We start from the raw sequence: 27308 nt of genomic DNA on the forward strand, positions 1-27308 counted from the left end.
GCAACTCTCAAATCAATTTTATAGGCACGTTAAGGCTTTCGTCCTATTTTCCAGAGTTATTAAAATCATTGGAGTTGGGATCCAATCTTAAAGTTAGAGGTTGAGCACTGAGTTAACTAATTGTCAACACCACCGCGAAGTGGAAGAGGAGCCTGTAGTCAAGGTGAAGTGTATATATACACAGATAGTACTCGGACCATTGGACGCGCCAATATAAATGCATCACTTTCTCACTGGTGGGGACAATAAACACTAATCTTATTGCTTTGCGCCCTATTCATCATACACGTCAATGACAGGTGGAATTGTAATTTGATACATCGATTTTGGAACTTATAGTTGTCACAACTATATAGTCCATTTCTTTTCTGGCAACTTCATCAGTTTAAGTTGACTTACAAATTCAAAATTCGCTTGAATCGTTTAACCTTCAGCTGATAGTTTATGACAAAAGAAAACGCTTCAGCAGTTGAGGCTGTGATTCCAATTCTTTGTGAGTGCAATCCAGAACCTGGAGAAAATATTAAAATGTAAATCCATCACTGTGCAAACTAATTTTCGCAGGTGGCTCTAAGAGGTGAATTTTGGCTGCTTATTGCAGGTAAAGGAAGTAAAATTTCAAAAATCCGTGAAATGGGTTTTGTGCAGAAGGACCCATATAGACTTCAATCCGGGAATTCTCTAGAAATTCTGAGCGGTTTCAGAGATTTCGCAGGTTTTTTCAATGCCAGGTTTGCAAAAACGTCCTGCAATTTCTGGTAAAACAAATTGATATTTGACAAGAGGTATAAACCAAGGAGCGTGTTGAGGTCCAGGAGGAATTGAAAAGGAGGAAAGGTGTTATTGCAAAAACGGTTGACCGTGTTCACTTTCTAGAGCCGCAAATTCTTGATATTCAAGAACGACACATTAGAACCACTCAGGCAGAACAACTTGAACAAGAGATTTCTAAAGCACAAGCTGAAATACAAGGAAAGGAGGACTCCTTGGAGAAGTTTCGAATAAGATTGATTCAAGCTCAACAAAAGGCAAATGACTGTAAAATTACTTTTGATGCATTATGTGATTCAACAAGAGGTGACATTGAAGCTTTTAAAGAAGCTAAACGTGAATTATTATCAATTGAAGATGCTCTAAAAGACTAAATACAACAACTTTAGAGAAGAAACATTGTGAAGGAATAATGAAGAATAAGGTTATTCCAGAGGCTGAAAGGGCAGAAAGAGAAGTTAAAGAATTTCACTATAAGTGTGAGGAGAATTACAAGAAAGTTTCTATGTTTTATCTTGAAGCAGAGGTTGAATCTGTTGGTGTTTGTGATGATGATACACCAGAAAAACTTAGTGCACAACTAAACAAGCTCACACAGAGAATACAAGTGGAAAATCAAAGGCTCACACAGAGAATACAAGTGGAAAATCAAAGGGACCCTGAATCAATTGATGATCTGAGAAGGAAGTACAATAAGCGCAATCGAAAAATTTCAAAGAAAATGGCTTCCTATTCATATTTCTGTGAAAAATTAAATGCTTGTCGTCAAGCATTGGAGGTGCGATGCACAAAGTTTTAAAGAAATCCACCTCTATTGAGACGTCAATTAACTTGGCAATTCAATGGTCCACAACTCTTGTGCCCAGATCAACGGTAGCCGACACCACATGGCCTGACAAAGTTTAATGGCTTATGTGATGTCGGGAGGCAGTTTTCTTAAACTACCCATCAAACAGATCAACGATCCATATTGGTCCTGACAGCACCCCTCATCATTTCCAGAAACCACCAAGGGTGGTTTCGGGGCGGAGAAGGGTTTTCCAAAGGGTTCCACATCCATCTTTTGATTTGACAATGCCTTATTTATAAGTTTGTATTGTAAAATTTCAAAGGGGTTGAGGTTTTTATTTAATATTATATATATAATATTAAAATAATCTTCTTATAATTTGATGATTTCAGAACCTTTCGTCTAAAATCAAGAGAGAGGGGAGGAAAGAAACAGGTTTTGTAACCATATCAAGAATCAGTTTGTGGAAATTGATTGAAACAGTGAGGTCTGGGGAAGGGGAATAAAAACAGGAAATGAACAATTGTAAGGGGTTCGAAGTCTTGGAGTAGGAGGATCATGATCATTTTTGTAATGAAGAAAACTCTCTGAAATTGATTAATTGAAGACCATTTTGATTCTAATTTTTGGGTAATTGCAGAAATGTTTCTTTGTTGTATTATCTTTTTTTCACTAATGTTTTTTCTCTATCAGCATGAGTGTAATGAAGCTGATGGTTTCTTTTAATTAGCAGATTTACTAATGCTTCATCAATAGCAGAGAATACCTGCAAATCTTAATTAAAGAAACCTTAAAGGGCACTCCACCATGCTGGAAATTTGCCCATGATTCTTTCCTTTTTCATTGTTCATTCTACAGAGCTTAAGCCTAGATTCTTAATTTCCTGAGCCATAAAGTTATGTCCTCTTTTCTTTCTTCCAACCCGCTTTCTAATATAAAACCCTGCAATCCTCATCTATCTTGGCCAATTTGGTTTTAAAGATAGATTTCAGAACTAGAAGATTCGTTGCAAATCATCATGGTCTGCCCTTCCGACCACAAATTTTAACAACTCTTATCAATCTCGAGATGTCCCAGGCACTGGTTTCCTTGCAGACAGGAACTATCTCTGGGGTGAAAACATCTTTTGGCGCCGTTGCCAAGGAATGGAGATGCGAAGTTATTTTTCCCTGGCGACTCCACTGGCAAAAGATTCACTGGATAAGAAATTTTGCTAACAAGAAAATGAGGAAGCAACATGAAAAGTTAAGGTATCAGACTTCGAGGTTTTTCAAGGAAATTTTATTTTTTATTATCAGTTCTGTGGTCCACTTTCCCCTAAACATGAAACATATTGCTTCCTGCTTTATATTCTCAGAAGATTATAAGACCCAAAAAGTACATTCTTTATTGAAAAAAGAAAACTTATCTTCTTCCTGTATTATTAATTTTGGGACAACTTCACCTCCTGAATCTAAGGAGAAAAGTTATTGCTGCATTACAATTCCAGAAGATAACCAATCATAATCTGAGCATAAGGGTGATGATTCATCATCTTTGGCAGATATCACCCTGCCTCATAAACAATCCATTGCTTTTCAGCTTAAAACCAAGGAAATCATTAAACCCTTGGAGCTGCCCACCGTCCTTCATCAGTATCCTTCAAAGGGTTTCAAGTTTCTGCCAAATTTCTCTGGAGAAAGCAATGACGTTACAGCTGAACAACATGTTTTGCAATTTGAGTATTTCTTGGACAAATTTGAAATAACTCATGAAGATGTGGCTTTAAGGATGTTTTTCCATTCATTAAAGTGGGATGCTCAACAATGGTTTCAACATTTAAAGACTAGTTCAATCACTTCATGGCAGGATTTTCGGGACATCTTTCTTAAATATTGGGGAGAGCACAAGTCATATGAACAATACCTCTTGGAATTATATACTGTGCAAAAGGAGACCAATGAATCAGTCACTGAATTTAATAGGAGGTTTCAAAAAAATTATTTCAGCATGCCAAAAGAAATTTGACCTCCTGAAGCTACCACCATGGTGTATTATTCAAAGGCTCATCCTATTGACTTGGCTTTTTATCTCAGGGAGAGAAAGCCTTGCACTCTGGAGCAGATGTTTCTTTATGCATAGGAAATTGAAGATAATTTATGGGCTTGTGGAAATCTTTCTTATCATATTGAAAGAAAAAGTATTGTTGAAGACAAGAGGGTCTGCCAAGAAAACAATGGAAATGCTTTGCAGGAAAATGCAGGTTTAGAGATAAGGAGGGGTTTTCAAAAGGTGATAGAGGATGCCCATGTTGTTGAAACACAAGAATTCAAGCATTCTGAGAATTTTAATCAGCAACTTGTTGCAAAAAATGAACAACACTTTGAAAGCTTGGAAGATTATTATAGTCTTCATGACTTTAGTAATTTTGTGAACAAAGGAGGATCTAGTACAGTTTCTCAAGTGTTGTTGCAAGAAGGCAAAGAATTTTGTCAAGAGCTGATATTGCATGAAAAGCACCAACAATATGGGGAAGCTTTAGATTATTATTTTCGGCCTAAACGGTTGCCAATTTCTGATATTCAAACCTCGAAAGTAGAGCTTGTGCAAAAACCAACACAAATAAAAGATTCTTTTTATGATCCAGTAGCTGACTATGTGAAAGCCTTCTTTGGTCAGCAACAAATATCTTTTCTGGGGTATGTATCAAGTTTTTTGTCTGCAATTCTCAAATAGTGTATGCCTGTTTTAATTACTGAATTCCTGAAGCATGGAGGCATGAAGTTGTTGGGCTGTTTCCACTAGAAGATGGATTTTACTTGAAGGAATTCAACCAAGTACTTAGGTAGGAACTGTATATAAATAAGCTCAATCAGTGAGCATTCTGTTTTCACTTGCAGTTTTTCAGTTTAGTTTTTAGTTGATGAATAAGGGTGGCAGTCCCAGTTGGTAACAGGTTTGGACAAGTTTCAGATTTCAAGAATGTCAGTTTTCAGTTTTCATATTTCAAGGTTTTCATAATTTTAGACTCCATTCCCAATCAAGGCCACTGGCTTGTGGTTCTCAGCACTTTGCAAGCAAAGCGCTGTCCCTAGTTGGAGTCAGATGTTGTAGCTCTGTCTGACACAACTAAAATGTCAAAGATTAAAAAAAAACACTCCAGCACAGGATTAAGTTTGCAAAGTTTGATGGCACCTTTCCATCTTTGTTGGCAATTCTACCAAGGGAAGACATTCTAGGTTTTCTGAAAAATATATTTTTATGGGAGCCATTTAATAACAAGCATCATATTTCTATAACTCAGTTTTTGATAAAATTGATTTTTGGGCCAAAATCAGTTTTTATAAAACATAACTTGGCGCTCTCAGTTCCAATACGGAAATGTTCTTTATTTAAATATAAAAAAGGAAGAGGCTCGAGATCTATGTCATCGATCGAAATTGTAAGCCACCAAAAGGTGGAGCTCAGAGTGGGGCCAAGACAGTGAACAAAGCGTTGGAAAATCAATTGTTCAATTGTCACCAAGGTCAATTGTTCAACAATCATATCCATCAAAGGCAGCACAACTCTTTATAGGCACGTTAAGGCACTCGTCCTATTTTCCAGAGTTATTTTTATTAAAACCATTGGAGCTGGGATCCAATCTTAAAGTTAGAGGTTGAGCACTGAGTTAACTATGTCAACACCACCGCGAAGTGGAAGAGGAGCCTGTAGTCAAGGTGAAGTATATATATATATATATACTCAAACCATTGGACAATGCATCGCTTTCTCACAGGTGGGGACAACAAACACTACACTTACTGCCTTGCGCCCAATTCATCATACACGTCAATGATAGGTGAAATTGTAATTTGATACATAGATTTTGGAATTTATAGTTGTGACAACTATATAGTTCATTTATTTTCTGGCAGCTTCATCATTTTATGAGGTGGCTTGCAAATTCAAAATTCGCTTGAATTGTTTAACCTTCAGCTGATAGTTTATGACAAAAGAAAATGCTTCAGTAATTGAGGCTGTGATTCCATTTCTTTGTGAGTGAAATCCAGAACCTGGAGAAAATATTAAAATGTAATCCATCACTGTGCAAACTAATTTTTGCAGGTGATCGCAGGACGTGAATTTCGGCTGCTTATTGCAGGCAAAGGAAGCAAAATTTCAAAAATCCGCGATCTGTGTTTTGTGCAGAAGGACCCATATTGACTTCAACGCGGGAATTTTCCAGAAATTTTGAGCAGTTTCAGAGATTTCGCAAGTTCTTTCAATGCTAGTTTTGCAAAAACGTCCTGCAATTTCTGCTGTAAATTCTGGTAAAAGTTAAAACAAATTGATATTTGACAAGAGGTATAAACCAAGGAGCGTGTTGAGCTTGAGGAGGAATTGAAAAGGAGGAAAGGTGTTATTGCAAAAACGGTTGATCGTGTTCACTTTCTAGAGCGGTAGATTCTTGATGACATATTTGAACAGTTTGAACATATTGACTTTAACTAGCGTTGATCATATTTGGAGGTGACTCGGAGGAGGGTTGGACTTGACATTTTGGTGTTAGTTTTGGGTCTTGGTCTTGGATATCGCATTTTGATCTGATTCTATAAGAGAATGATTTTTGGGTTTTCCCTTTATGGGGTTTTGCTTTGGCTTGGAGCCTAATTTTTGGTGTCTCTTGTGCATTATGTTCTCTATTGTGTAATTTCTTGATGACATAAATAAACAAATAAAAACTAAGAAATTAATACATATCAGTCACAAATAATTACAAAGATAAGAAATTCTTTCATCTATCAGAATTTCAACATGGTACCAGAGCTTTGGTGAAGGCAAGAGCACCATTGAAGAAGCCCTAATCATGACTAAGCTGGTATATAAGAAGAGAAGAAGTAGATGGCAATGAATCTGAATTTTGTGACTACTAGTGGCAATGATCCAAACTACCCAAGACTGTGATCTGAATCTCTATGATGGCTTGATCATGGTTTGTTTCCAAACTCTGTGGTGATTTAACCAAGTCTTATACCTTATAAATCCAAGTCTGTGGCCTACATCTAGAATTGAGACAAAAGTATGAGATCTGTAGCATCTATCTGAAGTATGTTAAGAAGGTCAAAGTTTTATTTTCTCTGATGTGTATACAAATTTCTTGAAGTATGTAGAGTCTCCAATTTCTTGTGTTATGCGAAGTATCCAAAGTCCTGTGATATGCAAAGTCTCCAAAGAACTGTGGTATGCGAAATCCCTATAGCATTGTGACATGCGAAGACACTGTGGTAACCCTAGACATAAGACAAAGTTTGAGACTTGAAGATCCAAACCTATGGTAGCATTTGTAACCTGTGGTGATACTCTAGAAAAAGAAGTAATCTGAACTATCTATGGTAGTAGATCAAAGCTCTGTATCACAATAGTCCAAATTCTTTGTGGTAAAACAAAGATACAAACTATGTGGAAAGTTGAAAACCCAGTTTGTCTATCCGAACTATCTAGTGGTTTGTAGTAGAAGATCCAATATTGTACGTCTAATTCTCTGTGATTTGTGGAGGAAGATGAAGAGTATCCAGTGAAGTTTGAAGCCTCTTAACCATCTATTCTAGCTTACTCTTGCTCAAGGTTGAAGGTCGAGTTTATGAGAGTCATCTTTATAAACGGATCGAAGTCTGTACAACAACTAATGCAAACAAAGTTCTGAAACTCCTCTGTGCAAAGACATCCGAAGCCTACTGTGATAACATATTTTTGAAGATTCAAGGGATCTATAATAATATCAAGAATCAACAATACAAGGACCATCTAAAACTATATATATGAAAAGTGAAAGTTGTAAAGTTATATCTCTATGGTAAAACGAGGATTTCGAGACTCCTACTGTTTGCAATACTAGAAGGTTCAAGGGTCTCTATATGCGAAGTCCTGAGAAATGACTATACTTGGGAACCTGAGGAATGTTACTCTGTAATATAATAGAATAGAGTTTGTCACATTTATGATATTTGCAACAAACAAAAGTTTGTCATATCCATGATATATGCAAAGGACAAGCACTGAAAGATCTGAGACATGTCACCTTGTCGTAGTGGATCATCTTTGAAGCTATAGGCTGAGGCTTTGTAATTCAAATTACTGAGGAGTTAACTTATCAATTTAAGAAGCAACGTCATATCTCTTTGTAAGGAGGATTGTGAAGGTATAGGAAGTCCATGACACAAGTGTGTGAAAAAAGCCATAATACCCTTCTCATACATAAAAGAAAGACGAATTCCATCAATGAAGCCGACCTGTCTATGAAATCTGAAAGGAATGATTTAAAGGATCTGAAGTGTATGCAAAGATTGAACCTTCCCTTTGTAAGGTCTTTGTGAACTATATTCTGTGATCTAAGCTATATTCAGAAACCAAAACAAAGGACATTTGCAAGTAGCCCAAGGAAAACTCTTTGGTTCATATCCTAGTTCGATGGTTGAAGGATTGAGGCACCTTTGTTGGAGAAAGTTGGTACATGACAACTGAAGATAAGTCAAAGGGCCAGATCTTTGCAAAAGAGATAAGGTAAGGTCAAAGGAGGTATCTATTATTCTTGTTCATTTCAAAGCTGTCTTGCAAAGTATTTTGCATATAATGATAAGTTTTCTAGATCATGGTGAACTCACATGAGAAACAAGTTATTGATTTTATGCTCCTTGAAAGAGGGAGCTCCGATGATTGGTTCGATTCAGGAACATATTGATTGAGTTGACAGTACCGATGTTGATAGAGATACTACTGATGATTGGGAGATGATATGATTTCTTGGAAGAGCGTGAAGCAAAATTTTGTTGCAATACAAAGAAAGAAGATGTGAAGGCTTGTGCAATCAACTATGAAGAAGTTTGGCTCCATAAGGTGTTTGATGAACTACTTGATGACATGTTGGATTCAAAGCTGCATGAAGATTGTCAGAGAACCAAGAAGGTCAAAGTACTTTATGATTCGAGAGTATGATGCAGATAGGAGCCAAGAAGCTAAAACAAATCTCCATGGAAGAACAGGTAGCCGATGCATTGATGAGTATTTTTGACAAGCTTAGGCTTGTGGTTATTTCTCCCTATTTGAGAGGGAGTGGTAATCTCTTCCCTGGTTGAGAGGGAGTGAGGGTGGACATTGTATTCTCCATATCTCATGTACTATTTAGTATGGATAGGACTAACAACCGTAAGCCTAGTAAAGGCACTAGCTTGGAGAATGGTGGATTGGATAAGCATTAGGACGTACATTCTTGAGTTATGTATTGTAATTAATTAGGATTAACATATTAAGTTGGATACATGGACTTGGTAAAGAACGGTCTGGAGGACGTATTTTTCCTTGGATTACGAAATGGTCATGTGAGGTTATACCTTAGGAACACTCGGGTGGGGTATGTACCTGAGAGGCAGTGGTGTCCAAATTTATGCCTCCTAGCATTGTGCATTGATCTAATAGAGAGATAGAGCTTGTTAGTAAAGACCTTGCTATTTTTGACAATGCTCTCTATGATGATGTAAATCATCATTGATGCTTACCAATTCAGATCCTTTGTTATATGAATATTTCAACTTGAGAGTATCCTGTTGTGTCATTATGAATACCTCCCTAGGTAAGAGGGAGTGTTGAAAAATGTAATTAGTGTCGGTCTTCATAATATAATAAAATGTGATTTTTATCATTGATTATATTTTATTTTTGATCAAAGCATGTTCTTCATGCTTATAGAGTCAATTGAGTCAAAAAGAATTTATGAAGAGTCAAAAGAAATGTATTTGAGTCAAGTCCCATTTGGACTTTTCTAAAGAAAGAGAAAAAAAAGAATTTTATATTGAGTCAAAGTCCATCAAAATTGTCAAGTCGGCCTGGGCCTCCAAGAGCCACCCATTTGACCTCCTGGACAAGTATATATAGAGGACAGTTCGATCACTTTGGAGGACATTCAATCATTATCATCATACATATGTTCTACACCTAATTAGTGGAGAAAAGGACGAAGAAGGAGACTATTTGCAGGACGAAGAAGAAGGAGACTATTTGCAGGATGAAGAAGAAGGAGAACTGAATTTTTTCTGTGACTATTGCAGGCCCGAAATTTTAGGACAGACCAAAATTTAGGAAGACGACAGATTTGAACAGTTTGACCGTCGTTGACTTTGACTAGAGTTGATCAGATTTGGAGGTGACTTGGAGGAGGGTTGGACTTGACATTTTGGTGGCAATTTTGGGTCATGGTCTTGGTCTTGGATATTTCATTTTGATCTGACTCTACGAGAGAAGGTTTTTAGGTTTTCCCCTTTGTGGGGTTTTTCCCTAGCTTGGAGCCTAATTTCAGGTGTCCCTTGTCTTTTTGCATTATGTTTTCTATTGTGTAATTGCTTGATGCCATAAATAAACAAATAAAAACTAAGAAAAAATACATATCAGTCACAGGTAATTATTATGATAAGCAATTATTTCATCTATCAAAATTTCAACACACCCCTCCCCGGGACGCGTCCCCATGGAACATTGGATAATTGTAAATACAAAATTTACTGTCTCATCAATGATCAGAATAGGTCTAACTACATGTCCAAAAATGGGTCTACATGCTCATCATTTGAATATTTCAACTCTACATCATGATCAACCTGTCATCTTCCCTGAAATTTGCCTTCAAATCTAAAAATTCCCATCTAGTTAAAATGGTAAATGAATATTGTACACTGTTTGAGTACATGTTATAATCTATGTATCATATTGTTATAAGAGGTCTCCTCCACTAGAGTTGGATGGGAATTCATTGATCTAATTAAATTATTAATGGCATAACCATCCTTTGTACACTATACATTATTATCTATGTATCGTCTCAAAGCTTTCCTATTAGTATTATCAAAACATAAAAATGAAAAATTTGATGTGTTAGACCTTTCCTGTTAGCATTATCATGTGCTATACAGCCTATAGGTAATTAATATCTTATACAACTATACAACCTACAAATTACTAATAAGTATTCAATCTAAAAATCTAAATAGAATATTTGGTTTTTAGGGTTTCAAACAGGTGGAAAATATCTTTAAAAAAATAAATAAACCAAAAACTCTAATGTTATTTGCTTGGGATCTGGCATGTGAGGGCTAGCTGGCACAGGATTCATTTCAGTAGCATGGGATCTGTTTCCCAGTTTGAAGGATCTGTTTACATGGCAAATCCAGCGTGGATCTGGGTGGATTCATATCTGTATCCATATCCGGAATGCAGATTCGCTTATCCAGTGTCAAGACCCCATGGATCCAGTAACATAGTTGTTTGGTGAATAGCTCCCTGAAATCTGCTTCCACACTGCTTTATCATTCAAAGTCTTGTGAAACCACACCCTTCAATTGGAGCAGGTCAACAAAGCGAGTTAAAAGCACGGGCCACCTTATAGTACCAAAAAACATGTTGAATATGTCCCCTGTTCCCTCACATTATGTATAGGCCATTTGTCATGCTAGAGAGGTATCATCGCACTTTTTCTGCCATACTATGACTAAGTGCCATTGATCCTAGGTTCAAAGTTCTAACCAATGAAATTTAAAAGAAACACTAATTTTTCCAGATGAATTTATATCTATTAAACCATCTGCATCAGCATCTTGTAGAACCCACATCTGTTCAGTGACCAGTCTGTCTAGATTCACTGTCCAAGGCTGGTCCTACATTGTCATAAAACTTCTCAGTATCTAACAAAACACAGGTTTTGTAATAATTGGATTTCCAATCCTTCTAAATGGGCCTTGGAATTTTTAGCTCATGTTGAAAAGGTCTGCATCTGGCAGTGATCTCTACATTGTGTTGTTTGATGCCATTATCAAATTAGGATCTGTTCGCTTGTACTTGACACGACTGTTGAGCTTGGCCCATGACAGTAATTTATTTGTCATTTTTCCATTTACATTCCTTATTTTGGTTTTCCTTTTTTGCTAATTTACACTTCATGAGTGGTTTGTTATTATGTATGTGGCACTCATTGTGCCCTGTAATTTCTTCATATGGAATAGAGAGCAAAATAACAGAAATGAAATTAAACTAAATTTATGTCCACAAGTGGCCAAAATAGGTCAATGGAACTGGGAAGAAGAACTTTGACACAACGACAATGGGTACCTACAGCATCTTCAAAGCAGTCTAAGAAATGGTTACTCTAAAGAAAGAGTAGACACTATTGTAAAAAGGAGGAACCCAAAAGGGTAGACCCTATATAGTGATATAAATAGTACATCATAAGTACATCAGAAGAAGAGAGCACCCTAGTAACAGAGTTGCATCATGAAAGGTCCTCCAGAAAGCAGAACAGACTATGGATGCGGATGAAGAGCAACACCCTGGTTAACATCAGAATCAGAAGATGATCCATCATCATCTACCACCACAAATGTGCCAGTGCTGAATATAAAAATGCTCTGTAGACTCGCCAGGGTTGAGAGGACACTAAGTCATATATTGCTAGTCAAAATTTAGAGAGCTAGTACTTGGAGTATTGCTTCAGTTTTATTACTTATGATAGGAAGTAGCTTTGATTTTACTTATAACTATCTCAATAACTGTCAAATTTGATTAATATTAGTAATATTGTCTCCTTTTGCATTTGGTGTCTTCATTTTATTCTTACATACCTTCAGTGCCTTCACAAAGAGTTTCCATTTCAGTCATACATTGCTACTGAAATTTTGTAGAGCTGCTACTCTGAATATTTCTTCTTTAGTTTCAATGCTTATGATAGGATGTAGTTTTGGTTTGACTTAAATGTATCTCAATGACTGCAAAATTTGCTTAGTAATCTTGTCCCTACCTTCGTTTTATTTTTGATGTCTCTCCACCGAGGACACCACTAGAACTTAATTCTTTTAATGAACGAAGCTTCTAAAAATAGTTATGTATATTATCAGTGGAATGGCAAAGAGAAATGAGTTTTTATTTACTGCTTGTAATACTGGTCTGTGTATCACCAACCAATGTTGTTTTTGTTAAGGGTGTTATACTTTCCATACCATTTTGAAAACATGTCTGTACTATCTAACACTTTTTTGTGTTTATTAATATACATTGTATTCAATGCAGGTTATGTTCATGTGGGTATGTGTCGGATTTCTCCTGATCATCACTACCTTGCTTATACATTGGATGTAACTGGAAGAGAGCTATTCATGCTTCATGTGAAAGACTTAAAGACAGGTTCTATACTTTCAAACACGAATGTAGAGGGTGTTGTTAGCTTAGCATGGGCAAAGGATGGGCAAACTTTGTTGTACACTGTTATTGATGATTTGCAAAGACCTTATAAGTAAGTCTCGTCGATGTCTGCTATTGCTGGTCCACCATTGTCTTTGGATTCATAAGAATTGTGGGTTGCTGTTTATGATTGTTGTCAACCCCCATTTTTGGTATGGAATTCTGTTTTGTTTTTTAGTGTTTTTGCCTCATTTTGCATTATGATAAAAGCACATGTACTAGAAGCTATAAGTTGTATAAAGGCCTTGTAAAGTATACTAGGAGTTCATGGTTAGGAGGTCCGTTTTATGAAATTGTGTTATCATCACGAGTGGATGCATTATGTTTATTGATGTGCATCATACTTCATCTATAATCTATGGAGAAATTGTTGTGCTTATTATAGATGATACTATTTCAACCAGCCATCATTTACATACCACCTCCTCGAGGACAAAGGCCTCTTTTTATGAAATTGTGTTATCATCACAAGTGGATGCATTACTGTTATTAATGTGCATCATACCTCATCTATTGAGAAATTGATATGCTTCTGAAAGATGATACCTTTCTTCATATCCTCTTAAATATTACTATATGTACTGTTCTATTTATTGGAGTCATGTATACACGCATGCTTTGTTTCATTAGAAGTTGATGTGCTTATGAAAGATGATACCTTTCTTCATATCCTCTTAAATATTACTATATGTACTGTTCTATTTATTGGAGTCATTTATACACACATGCTTTGTTTCATTGACTTCTGTTTACACTTGTAACCACAAGGACAATGTATCCTTGACATTTTTCGAATTGTTCCTGGGTTTATAATTTGCTATGTTGCATTGGTTTTGGAGATGGGGGGGCATGCCCCTAGGACAGCTAGTGTGCCCCCAAATTTTTCAAGGGATGGTGTGTTGGGGACGGCACTAATAATAATAATAATAATAATTTATAATTGACCATAATCATTTGTAGTTGCTTCAAGCTTGTAAGGATAAGAAGCTATAATATATTATCATATACAACCCTTACACTTGTCAATTCTAAAAGACTTGAACAATTTAAAAAATGGCTGAGTGTGACGTTCCATTATTGGCCGCTAGACATGAGAACAGTGCAATTTAGCTTTAGGAAACTTAAGTGTAGTTGTTTGCAATTTGCATTAAGGTCCATGGGTCTATTAGACATAGAACTGTCTCTATAACAACTTTTCTTCCTCATTTTTCTTGTTAATGATGATTATGTTAAAACAAAAAAGGCATTCCCTTCTCAATAGGTTTTGCATATTGTTGCCGCTTAAATCCATACCTGGCCTAACGTGGAGAAAATCTTTAACTCCACTTGGTGTGGTCTTGGGGGCAAGTTTCGAGTTGAGTAGCTGTCACTCAAATCTCAACTCCTTCGTCTAGGCTAACTCCTAGCGAAGCCAAGGGGGGTGTATCCTATGAGACAAAATAAACCAAGGCTTGATTAGTTTAAGCTAAACTTGATCAAGTTCTAGGAGTTAAAAGAAATTAGACAAGATACAATCCACCATCAACAAAATGAACCATAGCATATACTTCAAAGCATTCACAGTAAATAACCATAAGCATCATGAATCATTCATAAACCATAGATGTAACAGTGATAAGCAAAAGATATGACCAATAAGACCAGTGCCAAAAGAGTGCTTGCATAAGTAGATGCTTGAAGTAAAGTACTTGAAATGTAAATTGCTAGAAAGTAAAGTACTTGGAAAATCAAGTGCTTGAATTGAAATGTACTTGAAAATGACAATTGCCCAAAAGTATATAAGCTTGCAAAGTAAGAAGGGAATGGAATACTAATCATGTGCAAAACTGCTACAAGATAAGATGTGAAGGAGTGTACTTGGTTGATTTTAGATTAAGATTAGATTATCACTTGAGATTAAGTCAATTCAGTGTGTGCATGCACAACATGCCAAGTGATTGCAAAAATTAAAACTAATCTAAGATTAGCTTCCTCTTCAGGCCTTATCCTCACTGGGTTAAGGAAAGTTGCAAGGGGATCCTATAGGGGGAAGCTTAGGCTTCAATGAGTACCCCCGAGAGCCCACAAGTCAGCCTGCTTGCAAGGAGGTCCAACACTAAGGGAACAAGCCCAAAGTCTTACTTCTCAAGTCAAGCATTTACCAGTTTCCCCCAGTCTCAGAATAAGAAGACATAGAAGCGGAAGGGTCCCTAGTTAATCTACTTCAACCAGCAAGCCATTGGAACTTGCTGGAGGTTTGTTACTCCTTGCAAAAATGAAATCTAACTAATGAAATTAGATTTAATCTAAAGCAAGAAAGGAAAACTGCTCTAGATTGCTTCAATGAAATGGAAAAGAAACTAAACTAGATTGCAATTAGATTGAAGGAAATTGAAGAGAAACTAAGCTAGATTGCATGAAATGAAGGGAATTTGCAACCTACTCTAATGTTATGATGTGATTATCTACTCTAAGTTAATTTTAAATCCAACCACAAGAGCAACCAAAAAAAAAAAAGACAACCACAAAAAGATCCCCAAATGGGGATGAGGGATGCTTAGGGGGATCTCCCCTAACTCCCAAGAAAGGTTACAATGCTTTATGAGATCCCTTATCAATAAAGGGATCAAATCAAGAGAAGAAGAAGTACTCCCTCGTGAATAAAGGGAGTGAGAGTAATTGGAGGAGTTACAAATGGATCCCTTGAAAGATCAAAGGGTAGAAGAAGCTCTTGAAGAGGTTACAATGGTGAGTTTTGCTTGTTTTACAAGGTAGGAGGTTGTATGTCTTCTTTGGGTGCTCCAAATCCTCAATGTTGACGAAAATTCATCAGCATCTCCCCTTGTTATGGCGAGGACCTGCTAAAAATCAGCAAACAATTAGCACGAAATATGATGAAAAAGAGATTAGAAATCTGAAATACTTAGCACGAGTTAGCTAAAAATACTAAGTAAAAATCTCTGTGATTAGAGCTAGATTCCTACTCTAATTTGCTAAGGAAAAACCAAGGGAACTTGGCCTTTTCTTAGAAAAATAACTGCTGCTAGGACAACAGTGAATATTTTAGCCTTTAACACTTGATATGACAATGTAAAGCGTGAAAAGTAACCAAGAAGCTTTGATAATCAAATGAGGAAGGAAGGAGAAAGTTTGGGAGATCTTTGAAGCCTTCTTGAGATCCTTTTGACAGCCCTTTGGAGACTGCTTGGTGTGTTGGTAATAGTGCTTCGCAAATGGCTTGAAGGTGGTTGATTTAATCAAGAATGTGGCCAACTCCAAGCTTAGAGAGTAACCTGTATCACACTAAAAGAAAACTTGCACAACAACATTAGTAGCATAGGTGACTGCTTACATAATGACAAGATTAGACATGCTATTCAACCGAGAATATGCATGTCCTAATCAAGCCTAGAATATAAGCAAGCCAAGAAGGCAATAAACACTTATGGCCTTCTCCTTGGACAACAATGCCCCTAGCTAGGGCCTAAGCTACAAAATTGAAAGCAAATTCAACATAAAAAACACATACAAGTTACCTCTAATAAACTCAATCAACACCACACAAATCTTGCACAATTAGACCTCCAAAGTCTTTGTTTATTGAATGATATGAACAAGTACAAAACAATATTGACAGAGGTTCCCCAAGCTCAAGCCTTCAACTCTAGAGAGCAATGATAGTTGTGGGTTACATTTATACAATTTTGAGAGAAAATCCCAATGAGAAGACTGTTAACAAGTGGCCATAGGTGATCATCCCAATGTTGGCTTGAATCCACAAGTGGCTGAAGTCTGGCTGTGTATAGGCTGTGTGTGGCAGTGTACTAGCTGTGAGATGGATAGCATATGGGGCAGTTGTAAAGTCAGTGAGTTGGCTGTGTATATCTCTGTCACCCGTCTTATCAAATCTGTGTCAACTTCAAGTGGAAAAACAGTTGTGTATTGCTCCTAAGTGGACCTGCATATCTCCTTTAAGGCTACTAAAGATGGAAGCCATTTGACAGGTGTGAGGGACAGATAGTTGACTCCCACTTTGTTTGCCACTTCAACCAAGTAAACTCGTCCTCTTTCTCCATCAAACTCGGCCACCATCAATTGTGGAACTCGGCCCTCCAATGTGGCTCAACTCGTGCTCCCTAAACTGGCAGCCTTGACTCACCCTTGTGACTTGGCATTTGACTGGTGCTTGAATGCCTCTTTGTTGCCTAGTCACTTGACTTAAGTGACGGAGTCACTTAGTCAACTCAAAACATGACTCTGGGCTGTCCCCATTTTATTTATTAACTGATTTTCCTCGTCTTTTCCCACTTTTATGAGTAAAAGTAAAAGTGGATTTGCATGAGGAAATACTTATTTTTTGGACATGCTGACCAATAAAGTTGCACTTGAAGACTTGTCAAAGACTCCATGATCAAAGCACACTTCAGAGCATTCCAGGACCTTCAGAGCAGTTAGAATTCCAGATTTCATCAGTTCTTCCAAGCCCCTTTCTTCTTCTTCTCAGCAGTCTGTCTTTCAGATTCCGCAGCCCTACGGGGATATTGTAAAAATGATTCCAGTGTGATAAAAAGAGTCATGTAATAGGCCTAGGTAGCTTAGGACTTTACTAGCAAGTGAGTTCACTCTAGGGAGTTTTTTTCCTTAGCTGATTATTTGTGTTTTTTAACACTTGTAATTAGTTGAGTTTTTCTCCTAGATATACCCCAAGGCTGGAGTGCCGCTTGATGACAAAGTCTTAGGTGAGTCCTAGTGTCTAGATTCAATGTGTATCACTATACTAGATTATCTCTTAAGTTTCGTGGATTTTGGTTGAGTCTAAGTGTCAATTTTTAATTGTTAATAATTCCCTACTGGATGGAAATTTTTAATAAAAATTTAATGTAAGATGTAATAAGTGTTGTCTAGAGAAATTGTAGGGGGTATGAATACTCAAAATTAGACCTCTACACCTCAACTTTCTATTTAGACACACTTTGAGGGTCAAAAAGTGATTATTCACCCCTCAAAACCCATTTATTTTTTCTAATTTTTGGCAAAAAATGGCAAATAATTAGCTGAAAAATAAAAATTGGGAGAAAAATAAAAATTCTCTCAAAGTGGAAAATGTTGAAAAATGTAACTAGGTTCGGTCTTCATAATTGTATTTGAGTCATAATAAAATGTACTTCTGAAAAAGAATGAAAAAGAAATTTTATTATTATTATTATCATTTATGACTTATTAAAGCATGGGTTTCATGCTTGGGTCATTATGTTTTAGGTCAAAGTCCCCATTGAGGACCTCTAGGATTTAGTCTAAGTCAAAAGAGTCATTGTACATTTAAAGAGACCCTTCTTGGGCTTTTGAATCATGTAAAAAGAATGATTTTTGAGTCAAAGATGAATTATATCACTTCCACACCAAGTCGGCCTCAAGAAGGTCAAGTCAGTGTCAAGAAGATTAAGTCAGCCTCAAGAAAGGTAATTTGACCTCACCAGAAGCCTATATTGAAGAAGTTCGATTCATTTGGAGGACAATCACTCACACAAGTTTGATCTTCTAGATGAAGCTGTGAAAAGTACGAAGTTGCAGTGGAAAAAGGAGAATTGCAGAATCAAAGGTTTTGGGTTATCTCCCTCTCTCAAATGTGTGATTTTCTAGGCTATGACGTCAAGATCGAAGTTCTGTTACGGCATCAAGAAGTTTTGTTACGACATCAAGGTCGAAGTTCTGTTACGGTATCAAGAAGTTCTGTTACGACATCAAGGTCAAGCTATGACATCAAGGTCAAAGTTCTGTTATGGCATCAAGAAGTTCTAGTACGACATTGAGGTCGAATTACGACATCAAGGTAGAAGTGTTGCTTCAAGGTCGAAGAGCTAAGTGCTTCAAGGTCGAAGCTGTTGCATTAAGATCGAAGATGTTAGGTCGAAGATACTACTGCATCGAAGTGCTGCTACTGCTACTGCTGCATCTAGGTTGAAGACTGTACTGGAAAGTGATCATTTGTTGAAAAGGAAAGGGATGACTTGGTGTTGAGGAAGTTTGTGTCTAAGTCAAGAGGCTTGGATTATCTTAGGAAAAACTATTGAAGGAAGAGTTGTTGACTCGGTTTTCCCCAAGATTGGGGTTTTTCCCTGGCTATCCGCCTACATGTGGTGTCCTTGATCTTTGTGCTATTGCTTGATGAACTAAGATAAAAGAAGAACATCAAAAAATTAATAAGAACACAAGAATCTCACAAGTAATTATCAAGTATAAGAAAATCTTTCTGGCGTTCTGACTTTCTAACATGGTATTAGAGCTAAGGTGAAGAAAAAAAGAAAAAGGCAGGTTGAAGATCTATTGAAAGAAGACTAAGGAATCTCAAGAAGCTGAGCAAGGAATCATATAAGGAGACCTTTCAAGGAAAGAAGTTTACTACCTTCAAGGACAATGTCTAACTTCATAAAGGGAGAGATCAAATTAGAAGGAGCATCAAATTATAGGTCATGGAAAAAGAAGATAAATCTAATCTTTGAAAAGAATAATGTTTTGGATCTAGTCAAAGGAAAAGTAAAGAAGCCTACAAATGAATCAAGTGAAGTAAAGAAAACAAAGTTTAGAGAAACAAAGATTTTGGCCATGAGCCTAATAGTGGATGGAATGCATGCAGTCAAGAAGGAGTCCGAATATCTTAATTAATAAAAAAGGAGAGTGAAAAAGAGAAAATCTCGAATGACTGTTTTGCTAATTGCGAGAAGAAAGGAACCTTCAAGAAGTCTAAAGGGCCAATGCTACAATTGTCACAAAATGGCTCACTATGAAAGGGATTGTCTTGAGAATCCAGGAAATAAAAGGAGGAATAGGGATCAAGCAAACTTTGCCGAAGAAGTTTCACAAAAGAAGAACAAGATGGAAGGATCCGAAGTCAGAAGATTTTTTTCTCTCCAACTTAAACCCCCAAAGCTAGGTGAAGTTTATTGTCTTATTATTAGGTGAGTCCTAGTGTTTTAGTCAAGTTTAATGTAAAAGTGGTTTGTTCATAATTTAAGCTAATTGGCTAAATTATTTTATTACAAATCACTTGGTTTACTAGATCATATTGAGTTGCAAATGGGTTTGTTAATTTTGGGTAACATCGGATGTGCTCTAGCTCCGAAATTTTGTGGAGGGGCTAGAACACATGAGATCTCTAAAACCCAGAAATCGTTTGGTGAAATTCCACCTGGATTGTGTTTTATTAAAATAATTAATATTTTTAATGGGGTTCCTAAGTCTAAACTTAGGAAAATAAAAATATTAATGGGTATTAATGAAAATATGGGTGAGAAGCTTCTAAGAGATGAGGATCAAGTCTGATTTAATCTTAGCCGTTGATTAGGGACTTAATCTCGGCCGTTGATTCTTCAATAGGAAAAGTATAAGAGGACGCTTGAGGTTCAGTTGGAGACACATCAAGTTGATTAGTCAGTTCAATTTTTCTAGGCGTGGTTTACTGAGAGAATAGAACAAGTGATCTGAGTTGCAGTGAGGGGCAGAAGCAGAGATTTGGATCGGAGAGGAAGTTTCGAGCCAAAGAGTACGTAGCAGAGAGGCAACTTGAGCATCAGGGAGGCAACACAGAGGCCTACGCAGCCTAGGAGGGGCTCATGCAGTCCAGAGGGGCTCTTGTAGTGGCAGTGCAAAGTATTCGTCAGTGGTTCGAGATTTTGCTAGAGAAGCAAGGTTTTGAGCCGGGAGGGCTGAACAACAGTGTTCATCTAGCAAATCGATCTAGCAGAAGGGGTGACGCAGTTCTCTAGAGGCAAGATGCTGGCCCACGCAGTGATTGCATAGGGACTTCGCAGAGTTTGCCGGGAGGGTTTCAGATCACTCATTGGATCAACTGTGACTTGGGGAGCGAGGTAAACCCTCGAATGTATTTCTTATTGCCGTGATTTTTTCTGTATGGTTAGCTGGTGTGAGAGGCAACTTGTTGTACTCAGATTCTGCTTGCTTAATAATACAAACTCTCTATCTGTTGCGCCGGTTTTCCCGCATTGGGTTTTTCCGGGGACGTGTTGTCCAAAAATAACGATGTCCCTTCTGTGTTTGTCTCATTTATTGTTTCAGTTTATGATTTGTATGTCAGTGTAGTCTGCAGTAGTGTTTACATCACTGTTTATCTAATTAAATAACTTGTTGAATGAAATAACAAGTAGGAGATGTTAAACTAGTAACTGCAGTAGGATTTCTGTTTGTAAAGATTCATAAATTTCACATGGTATCAGTGCGATTGTAGATCATAGGACACTGAAGCCATCAGCCGGGAGATCCAACAAATTTGTTGCAGAGAGGTAGCTGTCTTGAGTGACAACACTGTTCCAGAGCCTGAAACGCAGAGGAAGGATGACACAGTGTAGAAGAAGTGACGCAGAGGCTCACGCAGTGCCTGCGTTAGCATTTTGAGCTAGGAGAGGGTGACGTAGTCGCTGGGAGGAGCCCACGCAGTGACTGCGTCAGCTCTCTCGGCCAACACAGAAGCAGAGGGGTAGATCAGGCTCACGCAGAGCCACGTCATCTTTCTGGACCAGGAAGGAGTGACGTAGTGAGTCGGGAGGCGCTGATGTAGCTCACGCAGTGACCGCATAGAGCCTGAGGAGCTCAGATTCTTCAGTTGCTGAGGTAGAGGGAGCAGTGCAGATTAGATCTGAGGTGTTGGTGGGACGCTGTTGCTGCTGGTGCAGAACAGTGTCTGAGGAGACTGAACCAAGGTAGAGGGAGTCATTGCCATAATAGAATTCTTGCCAAAGAAATCTAGATCCGAGTTGCTGAGCAACAACAGAGGAGGATCAGAGGGGTAATTCGACATTATTTGGTGGAAGGATTTCCGTGAAGGAAATCAGGACTTAGAGGGAGTGTAGAGGGAACTTGTTCCTTAGAGGATTTCTAGTGCTAAAGAAATCCAGATCTGGGTTTTGCTGGGGCAGTAGTGAAGAAGGAGAAGAGAACCTGTTCGATAATCATATGAGCAGAGATGGCAGTTAATGGACTGAGGGATCAGGACAGATTGGATGGAGCATCCAACTTTGTCATCTGGAAGGCCAAGATCTTGGCAGTCTTGGACAATAATCACATCAAAGATTATGCTTTGAAGATGGTTGCAGTTCCGGTCGATTTTGATCCTCTCAAGAAATATGAGGAGGCTCAAGCAAAGGTAAAGTGCATGATTTTAGATAGGGTCAAGGATCATGTGGTCCCACATATTGCTGAAAAGGACAACAAGGGAAATGTGGGAGGTCTTGACCACCTCTTACGAGGGAACTTTTGTTCAACGAAAGATGTTGCTTAAGAATCAACTAAGACAGTACCAGATGCAGAAGGGAGAAGAAATTGATCCCTTCCTTCTCAGGTTGCAAGGGATTCAAGACCAACTGTCTTCCGTGGGGTCTACACCAGATCCTGAGTTCATGGTCAGCATTGCCCTCAATGCAGTCACTGAAGACTGGGAGACCTTTGTCCAGAGCATCTTGGGTAGGGCTTCTCTCCTCAGTTGGGAGGAGATGTGGGTAGCTCTTCGACACGAAGAGATCAGACGATTAACCAGGCGGGAAGTAGCGACAAAGGAATCAAAGTCAAGGAGGAAGAGGAGGATGCAGTTCTTGCATCAGCAGGACATCAAGGGCAGCAGAAGAGGAAAAAGAAAGACATATCCAAAGTCAGATGCTTTAGATGTTGGAAACTGGGACATTTCACCACTCAGTGCCCTTGGATGTAGGGCAAGGAAGAGAAGTCTGACTCAAAGGCTGCTCTAGCGAAAGCTGACAAGGAGGATGGTGATGAAGATTGCGCCATGAGTGCTCATGCACCTCTAGAGAAGAGGTGGGGCGACATTGAACTGTAGTCAGGAGGACTACACAAGGGCAGGATCCTTGAGGTGCCCAAACGCTTGGATCACATACGGCTACGGAAGCCCTTAATGACAGTAATAGAATGATGAGAGTCAGTTGGTGTGAGGGATGATGGAGGGACAGTGGTAGAGCTAGAGTGCCAAAGTTTGAAGCAATGCAGTAGAGTGTTGAGCAGTGCGGGAGGCACAAAGCAGATACAACAACAGTGCAGTAGCATCAGAGGGTCAACACAGGTTAGCAACAAAGGTAGCTTCAACGTCACGGGGCATCCAGGCTGAGCAACATGTTAGCTTTAGGTGGCTTTTTAGTTGCTTACTTCTCTACAACTGAGTTGCAGTGGCAGTGCTATGGGCGACATGATGCAACATATTGAGAGGGAGCTGCAGTATAGATGCACTAGTGACAGTGGCAGTGTCATGGGCAACAATACAGGTTGCAACAATGCAGTGGATGAAGGGCAGCAGGCCGAGCATCAACAACGCAGAGGACCAATGCCATGGATCAGTGTGATACTTCTGCTAGGAAGTATTGCTAGAGCACATTCCTAGCTAAGAGGGAGTGTTGATTTTGGGTAGCATCAGATGTGCTCTACCTCCGAAATTTTGTGGAGAGGCTAGAACACATGAGATCTCCAAGACCTGGAAATCGTTTGGTGAAATTCCACCTGGATTGTGTTTTATCAAAATAATTAATATTTCTAATGGGGTTCCTAAGTCTAAACTTAGGAAAATAAAAATATTAATGGATATTAATGAAAATATGGGTGAGAAGATTCTAAGAGACGAGGATCAAGTCTGATTTAATCTTAGCCGTTGATTAGGGACTTAATCTCGGCAGTTGATTCATCAACAGGAAAAGTATAGGAGGAGGCTTGAGGGTCAGTTGGAGACACACCAAGTTGATCAGTTAGTTCGATTTTTCTGGGGCATGGTTTGCTGAGAGAATCGAACAAGTGATCTGAGTTGCAGTGAGGAGAAAAAATAGAGATTTGGGTTGGAGAGGAAGTTCTGAGCCAAAGAGTATGTAGCAGAGAGGCAGGTTGAGCATTAGGGAGGCAGTGCAGATGCCTACGCAATCTAGGAGGGCCTCACGCAGAGCTAACACTGTCCAGAGGGGCTCTTGCAGTGGCAGTGCAAAGTATTCGTTAGTAGTCCAAGATTTTGCTGGAGAAGCAAGGTTTTGAGCCAGGAGGGCTAAACTACAGTCTTCATCCAACAAATCGATCCAACAGAAGGGGTGATGCAGTTCTCTAGAGGCAAGATGCTGGCCCACGTAGTGATTGCATAGGGACTTCACAGTGTTTGCCAGGAGGGTGTTAGATCACTTATTAGATCAGCTGTGACTTGGGGAGCGAGGTAAACCCTCGAATGTATTTCTTGTTGCCGTGATTTTTTCTGTATGGTTAGCCGGTGTGAGAGGCAACCTATTGTACTCAGATTCTGCTTGCTTAATAATACAAACTCTTTATTTGCTGCATCGGTTTTCCCGCATTGGGTTTTTCTAGGGACGTGTTGTCCAAAAATAACGGTGTCCTTTGTGTGTTTGTCTCATCTATTGTTTCAGTTTATGATCTGTATGTCAGTGTAGTCTGCAGTAGTGTTTATATCACTATTTATCTAATTAAATAGCTTGTTGAATGAAATAACAAATAGGAGATGTTAAACCAGTAACTGCAGTAGGATTTCTGTTTGTAAAGATTCATCAATTTTCAAAGGCTTATGTGTCCTAAGGGTCTAAGGCGAATGTGAATTCTCTCTTTGAGTCTTGTAAATGAAAATTCATATGTATTAGAGGTTTGAAAAAATAATTAATCCCCTCATGTGTAAATTAATTAATTTTTTTGGCAAAATTAAGTTAACTCATAAGCCAGAAAATTAATTAATTAGAGTCAAAATTAAATTGTCTAGGAAAATAAATTCTCCAAATGGAAAAATTCATGGGTCTTGAAAGAATCAATTTTTAAAGGTCCTCCACCAAGGGAATATTGTTTTTTTCAAGAAAATTTGAACCCTTGGACCATGATGGTTAACTCAAAGTCAATTTTTTTGAGGAAGTTAGCACTAAATAATTAATTTTGACTAATTAAAATGGAATTAAATGCTAAATTCGAAAATTCCTCAAAAAATAAGAAATAAAGGGCCAATATTAAAAGACCTTGAAGTGTTTATCAACGACCAAGATTATTTGGCAAGGATTAAAGAAACTAGCCGTTATTTGTTCATTTGGAGGATTTATCCATAAATTAGAGAGTCATTTGAGTCTCTAGTTATCTTGATCTCTGGCTAGAATTGTTGCTGAAGCATTGTGTAAAGTATTGTCCTGCTAGGAACTATTTTTTCTATCATAATAAACGACTTTGGGGTGCAATTCAAGGTGTTCTTGCTTATTGATTTGTGGTATGTGCTAACCACGGGCATCTCTATGTGGTGCTGAATATTGATAAGATCTGTTTTTCATTAGATGGAGATAAAATCATACTATTGATAGTTTTGGCCTAATCTTAGGTGGTTTGATTCCCCATGTGATCTAACGGATTATTTTTTTGAGATAAATACATGGCATTTGTAGGTACTTCAGTCCTTGGCCTCCAAGTTCACAAACTTCGACAAGAATCACTGTTACTTGGATCTCTAGTTTTTATATGGTGGATTTAATCTTTTTTTTTGGTAGGTAAGCACCCACGGTGGATTTGAACCAATGACCTATCGCAAGGAGTGCCTTAACAGTGCACCCATTCACCGTCAATCCAAAGCCCCCTGGGCATGGTGGATTTAATCTTTGCTTAGGCTATAGCGAATCATTAATTTTTCTGAACCGTTTTAGCCATTCTTTCAAGTAAAAAAAATAAATATTGAAAAAATTATTTTCTCAAAATCCATTTAAAAACCCATGTATATTTTGTAAATAAGATTGTAAATTTAAATTGTAATTTATTTTTTCTAACTTGGGTTGGGGTTTTAGATTTATTTTGTATATATTTGGGGTTTGGGTGTTTCTATTTTTATTTTTGCAGGTTAGATCAATGAGTTAAGTGGAAGAAGAGCTAGATTTAGGCCCTTGAGAGTAAGATCTATTCTCTTGGAATTTTTTGCAGGTTTCCTATGGCAAAATTTTTAGAAAATCAAAGAAGCTGAAGCATAAATTTTTTTAAGAGCAAGGGTTTTTAGTTTTTAGCTTTCTCGGGGCCAGATCTACCTCCTCTAGGCCCAATGTCTCTCCCTCTTGGCCTGCGTCAGCCCTCCTTGCCCTTTGCGTCACCTTTTCGGCCCTCGTAGGCTAGTTGTTAGCTCCTCCTCCTCTCAGCCTCCCTCCTCTTGGCCTCTTTCCCTTACGTCTCCATTTCCTAGCCTTTTCGACCCTCCTCCCTTGGCCCTCTCTCCTCCCCTTCCTTGGCCATAAACCTCTACGGGCTTGTGGCGCACTTGTGGAGCCTATAGGCCCTAGCCCTTGGGCCTTAGGCCTTGGTGTTAGCCTCTAAGCCCTTTTCTCCAAAACACTAGCTTCTCTGGGCAAAGCATTGGCCCTTCTTAGCCATTTCTAGCCTCCTTGTGGCCCGATCTATCATCCTAGCCCACTTATCCCCACAAATTCGCTTCCCTTGTCCTAGTTCTCCAAATTTTGGCCTCATTTTTCCGCAAAATTGATCTGAAACACTAATCTGAAGATTTAAGGCTAAATACTTGGCGGTTTTGCAGGATTAAGGTCTCAATCTTCATATCTAGCAGATGGCAAGATAATCCCAAAGTTTCAACGATTTTCAATCGTGGAATCTTCAAGGCCTTGGGCCTAGGGTTTCATCTCCAAACCCTCATTTTACTTAAGTTTCAATATAACGGTTAAATCATTAATATCTAGGCCTTAAAATCATATTCTAATTGGTCAAAATCGATTAAAATTGCAAAATCTATTTTTTCACAAGTTTTGGCCACTTGAGCATCTCTATTTTGACCTAGATCTAACATTTTAGCTTGCTGGAAATTACTGCATAACTGTGAAATTCAAGTCTGAAATACTTCTGAGGCATGTACTTAATCAAGACAAAATTTTTGAGTTTTCAATTCCCTAGCAAAAACTTACTATTTTTAGTTTTTTGGGTTAGCCTATTCAGTGTTTTTAGCTTGCTGATCTGTAACGAACTTACCGTTGTAATTTACTAATTAGTTTATCAGTTCTGAATTTTCTGAATCATATTCTCTAAAAACTCAAAAAATAAAATTTTTTCTATTTTGGTGAAAAGTTTCTATTTTTAAAAGTATTGGGTAGCTATTTTTGGCTGAGTAAATTTGCAGATCCGTGGTAAATTCATTGCTGAAATAATCATATCAGATCTGAAAATTTGCTAAGGCAAACTTACCTAGAGCCTTAAATTTGAAATTCTCAAGTTCTGGTGCATTTTTCTACTTTTGGGCATATTGGATATCTAGTGTGAGAAGTTTTTATCTTGCTGATCTGTCTTTACTTACTACTATAATCTTAAATTAGATCTGAAATATTGCTGAACACTGCACCATAAAGTGTGCTAAAGAAGCTAATTTACGTTACTGGTTAATTTGAAAAGTTTATGCTTCAAAGTGTTGAGTAATTTTCATTATTTGGAGTAGTTTATGCATTGCTGTTATACATTGGTAAATCTGAATTTTCTGAAGTAGTAGTGCTGATATAAACTGTCATCAACATCT

The 27308-nt window shown here is 37.9% G+C and overlaps 1 protein-coding gene across 2 annotated transcripts in view; it reads left to right on the forward strand.

The window, feature by feature from the left end:
- Nucleotides 1-27308, forward strand: part of LOC149259032 (Prolyl oligopeptidase family protein) — a 369520-nt gene that overhangs the window by 38754 nt on the left and 303458 nt on the right. For both annotated transcript variants that reach the window (XM_089417209.1, XM_089417216.1), the window contains exon 3: nt 12629-12851. In XM_089417209.1, the coding sequence (XP_089273335.1) occupies nt 12629-12851 (223 nt within the window). The remainder of the gene's footprint in view (nt 1-12628; nt 12852-27308) is intronic.

This window comes from Pinus tabuliformis, chromosome 6, assembly GCF_031772625.1.
Source record: "Pinus tabuliformis cultivar Carrire ecotype Pingquan chromosome 6, CPIR1, whole genome shotgun sequence".
Lineage (NCBI taxonomy): Eukaryota > Viridiplantae > Streptophyta > Pinopsida > Pinales > Pinaceae > Pinus > Pinus tabuliformis.